Source organism: Hemitrygon akajei, chromosome 27 (genome assembly GCF_048418815.1).
Source record: "Hemitrygon akajei chromosome 27, sHemAka1.3, whole genome shotgun sequence".
Lineage (NCBI taxonomy): Eukaryota > Metazoa > Chordata > Chondrichthyes > Myliobatiformes > Dasyatidae > Hemitrygon > Hemitrygon akajei.
This window is the reverse complement of record NC_133150.1, coordinates 46,613,706-46,627,281: the sequence shown is the minus strand read 5'-3', so window position 1 is coordinate 46,627,281 and position 13,576 is coordinate 46,613,706. Positions and strand designations below refer to the sequence as shown.

General features: G+C 45.1%; 1 protein-coding gene across 1 annotated transcript; it reads left to right on the top strand.

The window, feature by feature from the left end:
• Positions 1-10,917: 10,917 nt before the first annotated feature.
• LOC140717346 (protein BTG1-like) lies at positions 10,918-13,002 on the top strand. Its single transcript, XM_073030847.1, has 2 exons — positions 10,918-11,052; positions 11,906-13,002. The coding sequence occupies exons 1-2, from the start codon at positions 10,941-10,943 to the stop codon at positions 12,235-12,237; spliced, it is 444 nt and encodes a 147-aa protein (XP_072886948.1). The 5' UTR covers positions 10,918-10,940; the 3' UTR covers positions 12,238-13,002.
• Positions 13,003-13,576: the final 574 nt, after the last annotated feature.

Here is a 13,576-nt window from a genome sequence, read left to right as displayed (position 1 = left end):
AGGTGAAAGGAAGGTGGGCGGGGGAGGAGGGGTGAAGTGAGAAGTTGGGAAGTGGAAGATGTAAAGGGCTGAAGAAGAAAGAATGAAATGGGTGAGGACAGTGGACCCTGGGAGAAAAAGAAGGAACCAGAGGGAGATGATGGGAAGCTGAGAAGAGAAGGGGTGTGAGGAGGAACCAGAATGAGGACTACTGTCATCAAGATGCAAGGTCAATAGTCCAGCATATCATACCGGTCCTGTTGAAGGGTCTCAGTCTGAAATGTCGACTGTTAACGAGGGGTGATTGATAAGTTCGTGCGTCAATTTTAGAAAACATAGCACATTTATTTTTCAACATAGCCCCCTCCTATATTTACACAATTAGTCCAGCGGTCGTGGAGCATAAGGATCTTGGATCTCCAGTAGGTGTCCACATCAGGGGTGATTGATAAGTTTGTGGCCTATGGTAGAAGGAGATGAGTTATACAGCTCTCGTTACATGCACATGCAGGTCAACTCTGAGTGATTATGCAGAAAGTTCGAAGTTAATAACTCATCTTCTACCTTAGGCCACAAACTTATCAATCACCTCCATGGAGGCTGCCCGACCTGCTGAATTCTCCCAGGATTCTGTATGGATGTCCAGTATCTGCAGAATCTCTTGTGCATTGTACAAGAGGGCTGTTCAATAAAAACTGTCCTTGAGCCTGGTGTTATGAGAAACTAGCCCACACTGGGGCCTGAGGCATTCATGGCCGTATCTCAGCTAATCAGTGTCAGTGCAATGGAGGCTGAGATACGAGTCTTCTCTGACGTCAGATTTAAATTACGGACCTCACCAATCTGAGTTATCTATTTTAACTCAAATGTTTATCCATCCTAATAACATTCAACAGATGATCAATACACTAAAATATGGCAGAGTTTGCCTCTAATGATTATGAAACCTGACTTTATCGTCAGGAATACTGCTGACCAAGTGGCTTCAAGTTCCTGGGTGTCAACATCTCTGAAGATCTATCCTGGGCCCAATATATTGATGCAGCCATAAAGAAGGCACAACAGCGGCTGTATGTCATCAGGAGTGTGAGGAGATTTAGTAGTATGTCAGCAAAGAACTCCAGCAAATTTCTGCAGAAGTACGGCGAAGAGTGTTCTGACTGCATCACCGTCTGGTATGGACTGGAAAAGGCTGCGGAGGGTTACAGACTCAAACAGCTCCAACATGGGCACTAGCCTCCCCAAAAAGCAATGCCCCAAGAAGGTGGAATCATCTCGAAGGACCCCCACTATCCAGGCGTGCCTGCTTCTCATCAATCACGAGGAACAGGAGCCTGGAGGTGTACACTGAACAATTCTTCAACAGCTTCCCCCCCCCCCCCCCCCCCCCCCCCCCCCGCAATCAGATTTCTGAATGGCCCACGAACCCAAACTATTTTGCTCTTTTTGCACCACTTAATTACCTTTCTTAGATTTCTTTTTGTAACTTACAGTCTTTTTTATGTGTTGCGTTGCACTGTGACTGCAAACCTGCAGGTTTCATGCTGTACGTTACGTCAGCAATAATAAACCTGATTCTGATTCTGAAATGCTGTTTAAAAACTGACAGCTTAATCTTGCAAGGCTAACGTGGTGTGCAGAAAGCCACACGAACAACGTGAGCTGGCCTCGGAAACCTGCCGCCGAGGGGCTGTGAACACGTGAAGCACTTTGGTCACGTCCAGATGCCACGTCTCTGCTCCTTGGTCTGACCTGGCTGACAGCTGAGCAGCCGTGTGGCAGAAAGATCAACAGCCTGCAGACGATTCCGTGCGTGTGTGGGGGGGGGTGGGGGGGGGTGGGGGGGGGGTTAAAGAGTGGCAAATGGCCTCTTCAGCTTCATGACTAACTGTTAATGAGGCCACTTACATAAAACCTGAAAGGCTAGTTCCCAGAATGAGTGTTTAGATGCAGCAGTAAACAGTCAAATTACAGTTGTTTATACTGGCTTTCTCCGTGGTTCAAATTCTTTAGGATTTGAGGAGATTTGGTATGAGCCAAAAACACTTGCAGATTTCAATTCTGCTTCCCATTCACATTCCGACGTATCGGTCCAGGGCCTCCTCCGCTGCCACGATGAGGCTACCCTCAGGTTGGAGGAGCAACGCCTCACACTCCATCCGAGTAGCCTCCAACCTGATGGAATGAACGTCGATTTCTTGAATTTCTGGTTAATTCCCACCTCCACCCTCCTTCACCATTCCCCATTCCCCACTCCTGTTTCCCTCACACACCTTCTCTTCGTACCTGCCCGTCACCTCCCTCCGGTGCTCTTCCCCTTTCCCTTTCTTCCATGGTCTTCTGTCCTCTCCAATCAGTCTGCCCCTTCTCCAGCCCTTTCACCAATCAACTGCCCAGCTCTTAACGTCACCCCCTCCCTATCAACTACCACCTTGTACTTCTTCCTCCCCTCCCTCCCCACCTTTTTACTCTGACCTCTTCCCCCTTCCTTTCCAGTCCTGATGAAGGGTCTCGGCCTGAAACGTTGACTGTTTATTCCCCTTCATAGATGCTGTCTGACCTGCTGAGCTCCTCCAGCAATAGTTTCTATTGGTTTTGCAGATTTCTACAGATGGGCGGTGTGGTAGTGTAGTGGTTGGTGCCAGACAGCACAGGGTTCAATTCCTGCCACTGGCTGTAAGGAGTCTGTACGTTCTCCCCATTACCACGAGGGTTTGCTCCCAGAGTCCAAAGACGTGTGGATTGGGGCTAGTGAGTGTGGAAAAGTTATGTTGGCACCAGAAGCACGTTGGCACTTGCGGGCTGCCCCCACCAAATCCCCGGACTGTGCTGGTCATTGGCGCAAACGATGCATCTCACTGCACGTATTGATGTACGTTCGATAAATCCAGTTAATCTTTGATCTTTAAGTGGAGAACATTCTGACTGGGCGCATCGCTGCCTGGCATGGGGACTTCGATGTGTAGGATCAAAAGAGGCTGCAGAGGGTCGTCGACTCAGCCAGATCCACCACAGGGACTAAGCCCCTCCAAACTAAGCAAATACAAATGTTGTGAAATGCAAGTAAGCCTGCTTCACTGTTCAGTAAGATGGGTTTTGGGAGTGTTTCTCACACGTCTTCCCACTGCAACCCATATCCCCAGAAATTCCAGAAACTACTCACCCCTTCGAACAAGGCCCTCTGACATGGAAGGAGGTACAGAAGCCTTAGGTCCCACACGACCAGGTTCAGAAACAGTTATTAACCCTTTAGCCTCCTGTCAGGTTCTTGAATCAGCCTAGATAATTTCACTCACCTCAACACTAAACTGATTCTACAACCTACAGACGGACTCATGTTCAAGGACTCTAAAACTCATGTTCTCAGTATTATTTATTTACTATTCATTCATTATTATTAATATTATTCTTTTTTGTATTTTTGTTTATTTGCACAATTCGTCTTTTGAACATTGGTTGTCAGTATTAACTGTAGTTTTTCATTGATTCTGTTGTATTTGTATCTACTGTAAAAAATGAATCTCGGGGTTGTAAATGGTGACATAAATCTGCTTTGATAATAAACTTACTTTGAATTTTGAATTTTTCATTAGTTTTGCAAAACCAGTTTGTGTGCCCTCACTGAGATGCCCAGGGAAGGGGATGTGAGTAAGCACAAGATAGGTGACGTAAAAGGAAGTGTGGTTTCCTTTTATTTCCATTGTTGGTAAATTCAACCGGAGGACAACATAAAGATGTATAAATACCATTCCAGGCTCTTCAAACTGTTTTACCTTGCAAATATTCTTGAAAGTCAATGAAAATCAATGAAAATCAGAGTTGTAGATTCAAGTTGATTGTCATTCAACTATATACGTGTAATAAGCTAAACGAAACATTGTTCCTCTGGGGCCCAAGTGTAAAACGCAGTCCATACAGTCACAAGCAGCACATATAGCAACACACAGTCCATACAGTCACAAGCAACACATATAGCAACACACAGTACATACAGTCACACACAGCACATATAGTCACACACACAGCATGCACTGTACATAGTCACACACAGCACATACAGTCACACACATAGTACATACAGTCACACACAGCACATACAGTTACACACAGCACATACAGTCACACACACAGTACATACAGTCACACATACAGTACATACAGTCACACACAGCACATACAGTCACACATACAGTACATACAGTTATACACAGCACATACAGTCACACACAGCACATACAGTCACACATACAGTATATACAGTCACACACATGGCATAGGCTGAAGATCCACAGGTTGACATAAAGTGCGAGGTGCATGTCTATGTAAGACAATATATTGTCACTGACACTATTTCATTATGTTCATTGTTGTGCAGCTTCAGAAACCGTGCCATTTTAAGTGCGGCTGAGATGACAGATTTTGCTTTTCCTGTTTAATGTTTGTTGCCACAAAGGCTTCATCCGACTCAAAACCAAGTTTCACTGTTTTGAGTCTGCTGTTTCAGATTCAGCCCCACTACACCCTGAACCTCAAAACAGTTTCGAATCCAGAACCTTCTTAATATTAGCACCTTCCAACAGCAAGACTACCATTCATTTGGCAATGCAAACATCCTAAAGCATTTCATCAGACCATCATCAAACATATATTCACACTGGGCTACATAGAACAGTACATGCCCTTTGACCTATGATATTGCACCGACCTTTTAATCTACTCTAAGATCAACCTAACCCTTCCCTCCTACATAGCCCTCCCTTTCTTATGATCCATGTGCCTATCTAAGAATCCCTTAATGTTCCTACCAGCATCCCTTGCAGCATGTTCCATGCACTCATCTCTCTTACTTCTGACATCCCTCCCTATACTTCCCTCCAGTCACCTGAAAACTATGCTCCCTCTTATGAGCCATTTTCACCCTGAGAGAAAGTTTCTGGTTGCCCACTTCATCTGTGCCTCTTATCATCTTGTACATCTCTATCAAATCGCTTCTGATCTCATGACAACTTGCTATGCTTAATCTATGAGACACATTGGATATGGTGTATTGGCTGAACAAAGGAGCACTTTTAGTAATAGACGAAGACAACTGCGCTGCTCCAAAGAGTGCTAGATGAGGTCATTCTTACCCTCGGCCATTAGGCTCTGTAATGAGTCAACCTATAGCTGGGGAAGCGATGACCTCCTCCTGTTGGACTGTTTGAGGCAACTTATTTTTTAATGTTTCTACTTTTCTAATATTTATATCTGTGCACTTGTAATGCTGCTGTGGCACTGTAATTTCCTTTGGGATTAATAAAGTATCTATCTATCTATTTTGTTGGTTGGAAATTTAGAAAATTTTAGGGAAGGAATTTCAATGCTCTGCTCCTTATTGTAAATATAATTGGGAAGGTGCAGAGGTCCTGAGGTGGAGGAAGGTATACAGTATATCTGAGATATTTAAATAGCTAGAGAAAGGGAGGTGTTGTAGCGGTGTGCTACACGCAGCGCTAAAATAACGACACGGAGTCGGTAAACTGCAGTCAAAGATAATAAAGTTTATTCCAACTTCACAGCCTTGCTTTTAAAGCCTCTCTCCCCCGCCGGATGCCTCGAGAGGCACGTACTGAAACCCCCTCAGGCTTTCTTCCTTTGTTGCGGACCTAGCCTTTGTGCCCGCACGCTGGCTAATTGTCAGCCGGTTCGAGTGTGCTAGTAATTGGGTCGCCACAGTGTAATGTTATGGAGTGATTTGAATGAAAACTAATGTTACAAGAAGTCTTTCAGTTCGATGTCAACAGGCAATGTCTGAACTAATAAAACTCATTCACTTCTCATTATTTTGGCTCTTTCCCACCTGCACTTACCTGTCGTACAACGTCCCGAATGCTCCTGAATCAGATGGTTGACCCTTCACGGACAACACACGCCCTAATGACCAGAAACACTCCAGAGTTCTTCGTGGAGTCGTAAACCAAGTTAGAGATGGTGATACAAACAAAATGAAATTTATAATTACCAGTGCAAAAATAGTGAGGGCAGTGTTCATGAGTTGGTTCATTGTCCATTCAGAAAGCTGATAGTGGAGCAGAAAAAGCTGTTCCTGAAACATTCAGGCTCCTGTGCCTCCTTCTTGGTGGTAGGAATTGGGTGTATTGTCACTGACCTACCGATCTTTTTCAAGAAATTCATTTTATGGCAGCAGTACAGTGCAAAACATAAAATATTCTGTAAGTTGCAATATGAAATATAACAAAGATGTAATAATTAGGGTTTTATGTATTAATTGAGAATAGTGACAGAGGCTGGGAGGTGACGGGTGGATCCAGGTGAGGGGAGACATTGGCAGATGGAGGAGGGGAGTTTGGGAATAGTGACAGAGACTGGGAGGCTGTAGGTGCAGATGTCAAAGGGCTATAGATAGTGGGTCCAGATAGGAGAGGAAAGTTGAGCATGGAACAAGTGAGGGAGGTGGGCTGAAGGGTCCCTCGATTCTCTTAGGATAGTAGAACATTCCAGGATAGTACGATGAAGCTGGTCTCAAGTACCCTTGCCGATTATTTACTCTCTCAACCAGCAATTTAAACTATATCACACAGGTGTTGCCGTGAACAGAAGTCTACTACATACAAACTGTCTGCCACACTCCTTCCTTACAGAACTTCAAAGTGTTTCAGTGGCTGTAAATTGCCCCATGAAGCTGTGAAAGGTATGTTAAGTCTTTCGCTCTTTCATTGTGACGAGTCCTCCCAAACACTCTGACCAAATTTCACTTCCTCACCGCCCCTCCCCCTCGACACCTCTTGGGCTGAGCCCGAATCAGCCTCCTTTAACCTCAGCATCCTGTTCGATTCTGAGCTGAGTTTCCAGCCCTGCAGACTTTCCATTCACCGTTCTGTTCTTCCACTTCCCCTTTGTCTCCACCTCAGTGCATCGGCCGCCCCTGCAGGGTGCACATGCGCCCTGCGCTCACTGGCTCTGCTTCACATTCATCCACTTATCACCGACATGAAAGCATACAATGATATGTGCCATTTGCACTAACAACCAGGGTTAGGGAAGGATGTGCCAGGGGCAGCCGGCTAGTGTCCCAACACTTTTCGGCACCAACATAGCATGCCCACGATGCTCGGCAGGACAATGAAGCACATAAGAAACAACAAAACAACAGCAGCAAAACAAGTCCCTATCACCCACAGACCGACACAAACAGTCCCCTGACCCCAGGACTGGTCTCCGGGCCTCTAGCGGCCTTGCAGACAACGGGCTTCCAACTTACCCAGTGGAATTCAGTCCCAGGGCTTCAGCCATTGGGCCTTGACTTCCAGACTTCCGATCGACCTTCAGGATTTGATCTTCATTATCGACCCCAAGACTAGCCAACGATGGGATCTGAACTGCAGACTTCACACTCCAGCAACTAGAGCTACCAAGGGGTGAAGCACTGCCGTTGCCTTTAAACATTTTCATGGTTTCTATCCCTGGCTTTGTAACATCTTGCAGTCCCAGCAAAGCCATCTCACCTGTTCCTCTTCCATCCATCAACTGACTGAGGCACCATCTTCAATGTGCTGAGTCTAGAAGGGAAAATAGACTGATGTCACAATCAGAACAGCCACGATCTTTGTATTTACTTCAACCCCTCTCCCCTACCTTCCCCCTCACCTGGCTTCACCTATCACCAGCCTGCTTGTTCTCCTATCCTCTCCCCATCTTTATATTCTGGCTTAGAATATAGAACATAGAATCTACAGCACATTACAGGCCCTTCGGCCCACAATGTTGTGCCGACCATGTAACCTACTCTAGAAACTGCCTAGAATTACCCTACTGCATAGCCCTCTATTTTTCTAAGCTCCATGTACCTACTTAAGATTCTCTTATAAGACCCTATTGTATCTGCTTCCACCACCGCCAGCAGGTCATTCCACGCACCCACCACTCTCTGTGTGAAAAACGTACCCCTGAAATCCCCTCTGTACCTATTTCCAAGCACCTTAAAATTATGCCCCCTCGTGTTAGTCATTTCAGCCCAGGGAAAAAGCCTCTGGCTATCCACAGGATAGCAACACAAGCAGCTAAACAAATCCCTTTCCACCCTTCGATCCACCCTGCCACCCACCGCTTCTTATTCTTCCAGTCCCGATGCAGGCTCTCGGCCCGATACGTCGACCGTTTATTCCTCTCCATAGAAGCGGCCTGACCTGCTGAGTTCCTCCGGGATTTTGCGCGTGGTGCTCACGATCTTTGCACCGTACTACAGCTGCAACAAATTTCACGAAAACAAGAGAACCTGAAGGTGCTGGAAATCCAGAGCAACATATGAATAACCAGTCCATGTTTCAGACTGAGAAGCCAAGTTCCACAGATTTCACATGATAAGGACAGCGATGATAAACCTGATTTTGATTCTGACTGTGAAGGACAGACCTGAAGGCTGTCCTGGGAGTGGGGGAGCTTACCTCTCTGGCCTGGATTTTTGGTGCTGGCATCTTAACTACCTGCCACATCCTCCGTGTATCACTTCCACAAGTGTTGTTTCAGTAATATTGTAAATATGATGTTGATTAAACATTCTTTATTTGTTTGAATAACTCATTACAGGTTATATGTAAAACTACATGCAGTGTATACGTTATCACGCTACCACGTGACATGTGTGATCCTCGCTTAAAGACAAACTAAGACTGGCATCTCTCAGCTCTCTTGTTTTTCCTAGGGATTAATTTAATGTTTTGAAGTCACAAAACGTTACAAGTGGTTCATCCAGAGCTGAGCAGATCAAAGTTACCGGAAAGGTAATTTTTGCCCCAACCACTAATTCGTCAGCAACACACAGGAAATGCTGGAGGAACTCAGCAGGTCAGGCAGCACCTATGGAAAAGAGTAAACTCCCGACATTCCGGGCTGAGACCCTTTTCGGAAAGATGCCCAGGTGGGGGCTGGGGACGGAGGCTAGCTGGAAGTCGACAGGTGAAGCCAGGCGGGTGGGAAAGGTCAAGGGCTGGAGAAGAATGGATTAATTCAGCAACTTTGGTGCTGTCAGTGAGAGATGTTTGACTTTAGTGCACAAAGTTGAGAAGACACCAATTTACAAGACCACAATGTTACATGCCCAGATAATGCTAAAGAGAGGTAGCAATGTAGTGAAATGAATTCATGTATTGACTTCATTATTTACATCCTTCACATACATGAGGAGTAAAAATATTTGTGCTACATCTCTGCCTAAATGTGTGAGGTGCAATTTATCATAATTTATAATAAATAGTGTGTACAACAGGATAGTCAATATAACACAGAAGTACACTCAAATCAGTGTGAGTTCATCAGGCTGATGGCCTGGTGGAAGAAGCTGTCCCGGAGCCTGTTGGTCCTGACTCTTATGCTGCAGTACCATGTCTCGGGTGGTAGCAGCTGGAACAGTTTGTGATCCTTTGGGCCCTTTTTACACACCTGTCTTGGTAAATGTCCTGTATAGTGGGAAGTTCACATTTACAGATGCGCTGGGCTGTCCGCACCACTCTCTGCAGAGTCCTGCGATTGAGGGAGGTACAGTTCCCAGACCAGGCACTGATGCAGCCAGTCAAGATGCACTCAACTGTGCCCCTGTAGGCCCCTGATGGGTTCGTGGACCATTTAGAAATCTGATGGTGAAGCAGGAGCAGACGTTCCTATAACAAATTCTGCAACTGAATAGACAGCGAACATCCGAGACTCTGCAGACATTGGAAATCCACAGCAACAGACACACAAAATGCTGGAGGGACTCAGCAGGGCAGGCAGCATCTACGGAGAGAAATAAATAGGCGACATTTTGGGTCGAGGAGGAATCCTGCTGAGTTCCTCCGGCTATGAAACTACTGTGGTTGTAGGAGATACAGGAGACTGCAGGAACTGGAATCTGGAGCAACAATAAGTTCATAGCCACTCAGATGTACCCATGCCAGCTCAGAGAGCAATCCTATTCCCCACTATTTTTTTCCTGCAACCAGTGGGAGGAAACTGGGACACGCAGAGTAAACCCACACGGTCGCGGGAATGAGCAAACTCCACACACAGTCAGCAATCAAGGTGAGGATCTTTAAGCGAGGATCTGGGTCACCGAGGCAGTACCTGTTTCGTTACCGTGCTGGCAAAACTGCTCAAAGTTGCTTCCAAATTTTAATAAAAGAGAACACGCACAAAATGCAGATTTCCAGAAAATGCAGGATCTCTTGTGTGTGAAATGTGCACTCTCTGTTTCAACCACTTGCAATTATACCAAGTCCATTAACGTGGAAAGTAGTCACAGGGAGATTCACATGTTTGGGATTAATTGAAGAATATGATACTGGGCCAAAGAGGGATCTTTAGAAGTGCTGACTAAGGTCTTCACCCAAGGAAGCTCGAAGGTTTGGCTCAATGTCATTCCTCTACCTTCAATTGCTCACTCTGCTAGTCCTTCTGTTCTTTCTCTCTGCTCCTCTTCTATACCTCTTCAATGGTCCACTCCCTTGTGGTTTTGGCATCTTGTCACTCTCTGTTGGCCCACCACTACTGTATTACTCAATTGTTACTATTACCATTCTTACTCAGTTGCTGCAAGGAACATTATTGCTCACCTGTTGCGAGGAATATTTGTGTTGCTATGTCATTATTACTCAATTGTTGCTCGAACGATTATTACTCAGAGTTACTCCTCGCTTACTATAATCGGACCACTCGCCTGACGTCACCGAGGACGTCATCCTTCCTTTTTCCGACTACCGCGATCCTATTGGTTGAGGTTGCAGTTGTTGCCAGTGTTCCCCGGGACCAATGGCACGCGAAGGATCCACCCCCTCGGCCCCTTCCTCGGACACTGGCTGGGTGCCTGCGCTGTGATTGGGCAATGGCACCGCCTGTCAAGGAGGGGGTGGCACCACGCTCTGATTGGTGGAGGCCTCTCTCCGGCTCTATAAGAGGGCGGCTGCGAGCTCTAGCGGGGTAGAACCAGAATGGAGATCGCAGCAGCAGTTGGGTTTGTTAGTCGGTTACTCCGTAACACCGGGCTCGTTAGTCCGACGCAGCTCCAGGTCTTCGGCTGCTCGCTGCACGACGCACTGGCTGGTAAGTTCCCTCGGGAGATAGAGGGGAGAATATGAGCGAAGAGTCCGCCGCGCAAACGGTGGGTACGGGCAGAGAACTTAGTAAACCTATGACGACTACTTTAACTAGCGCCATTCCTCTGATTATATCTAATTAAACTTTTAAAACTTGTGTAACTAAGTTGCTATCTCTAAGAAGAGATATAAGAAGCCCAAAATACTAGAGGAACTCAACAGGTCAGACAGCATTTATGGAGGGGAGTCGATGTTACTGTTCGAGATAACATCCTGTTGGTCTTGAGTTATCTAAACCATTTTCTGACACTATCCCCAGTATTTACTATACGACTCCCTGGTCGGTAGATGTCTAATGTGACTACATCACGTCCATTGCACGATAACTCGACGCGTTATCTTTGTATTACTTGGCCATTTTTCTTCCCTGTAGGGACAAACGGATCTTTTCAAGTTTCCTTTGAATTAGTTTTTATTTAAGTTTGTGTAGCGACGATTTGAAATCTGGTGCGGATTAAACTCGAGCTATTTTAGAGGGATTTTTAAAAATTGTGCGTGATTCTGAAGCTGCTTACAAGAGGACTTTTGAAACCTGAATAGTACTCTTAACTTGAACAACAAACGCGCAGTACCGGAGGAACTCAGCAGATCAACCAGTCCACACCTTGGGTAGAGATCCTTCATTAGATGGGGATTTATTGCATGCATTTTTCACATGCAGTGAAATAGGATGTTTTGTTAACCAAGTTAAACTTGAAAGACTTAGAATCTGGTTTGATTTTCTTTAGTTGATCTAAATTGCCTTCAGCTTCTGCTGTTAATTCTTCAGCATTCATTAACTGATCTACTTTCTCTTTCAGAGCATTACAGACATCACTGGTTCCCTGACAGGCCGTGTAAAGGCTCCGGTTACCGCTGTATCCGAATAAATCACAAAATGGACCCGTTGATTGGCAAGGCTGCCAGCAGAATAGGGCTCAGCAGTCAGCAGCTCTTCAGACTTCTACCCAGTGAGCTGACCCTCTGGGTCGACCCGTATGAGGTCTCTTACCGCATCGGCGAAGACGGCTCCATATGTGTTCTGTACGAAGCCACGCCAGGCAACAACCTTGGAATGTTAACCTGTAAAGACGAGCTAAACGTGGGTCATACAAGCCCTCCCAAAAACTGCTGGATGACCGTTTCGAGCTGAGAGGCGCTGCTGTAGCTGAACTATTTACACCTTAAGTGGATTGTTTCCTAAATTCAGTGGCTTAAAATCATTGGATTTGATCGACACCACAGAAGTGGTGTCTGGTATGGCTTAACAGTTGTCTGAAAAGGGATTTCCCAAAGGAATATCAAGTAGTTTCTAATCCAGTTGTGAAACTATTGTTAAAATAGTTTCCTAACTGGGTTGTCATGGCTACTTTTGAGTGAATATGGTTGGCACCTAATTAAACTTTATTCAGAAAATACAACGTTGAGCGTTGGAAACTTGATAAAGCACTGGAAAAAACACTTTAATCCTATGTTAATCTTTTTCACGAATGTGGTGTATTGATCAAAACAAGTTTAGTTTTCAAATTTGTATATCACTGTTTACAAGTCTGACTCTAGCAAGTTTTTTTGAAACTTGCTAAAAGTGCACACATCGGATTTGTAAAGTTTCATTGGAGTTTTGTCATTAACCCGTTTTTTAAAAACAGTTTTGCATATGTTTAAGGAGACACTGCCTTTTGGGTGAAACTGTGAATAACTTGCAGAAACTTGTTCCAACTGACAAGGTTTTATTCTGTTCAAAATGATCTTTTGGAAGAAATCCCTTTGGTAATGTGGGTTTATTCTAGTTCTGTACATAAGTTGAGTCTAAGCTATGGAAAAACTGTTGTACATTTTTAAAGTATTGTACAGCTGTATGGAAGAAATTGTACAGTTTTCTAAAACTTTTAATTAAAGTATACATTTTGCTTGGAAACCTTCTGGTGCATGAATGGGGTTGAGTACACCAATATTGTTGTGGGAGGTAGCCCCAAGCACAGAAGTAAACTTTGGGGAAACTTGAATCATCATATTCCTTGGATGGTTTGCCACTTAGTCATAAACATCTTCACTTGTTGCCTCCAATTGTCCTTTTAACATTGAAGAATCTTGCACTTCTCTATACATCTGTTCACAGCTTTGTCTAATCACAACAACATGGTCTTGCTGATCCCTCCTTTTGATGGTGGAACTATTCTATACATAGTAACATTGACTTGGAGAGTCAGGTTCTGGTTAAGTGCAGATTGAATCCATATGCTGGCTGCCTCAGAAGGAATCGGACTTCTCTACCACTCTAGTTGTAGTACAAAGGGAATGCTACTGGACGTCTTTGTGCAGACCTTGCTCCCTTAAAGATTATAGAAAGAAGGCAGGAGGATGGGCTGAGGGATAGTAAATCCTGGGATGGTGGAATGGGCTGAATGGCCTTGCTCTCCAGTCTTGTGGGAGTTATCCTGTTTATCCCTCAAGGGTTCCTAACCCTTTAATTAAATGATACAATTACTGGG

Excerpts from the sequence above, each read along its gene's own strand:
- LOC140717346 (XM_073030847.1), top strand. The coding sequence starts at position 10,941 with ATGGAGATCGCAGCAGCAGTTGGGTTTGTTAGTCGGTTACTCCGTAAC. Across the intron at positions 11,053-11,905 it reads GCTGCACGACGCACTGGCTG|AGCATTACAGACATCACTGG; the intron begins GTAAGTTCCCTC and ends TTTCTCTTTCAG.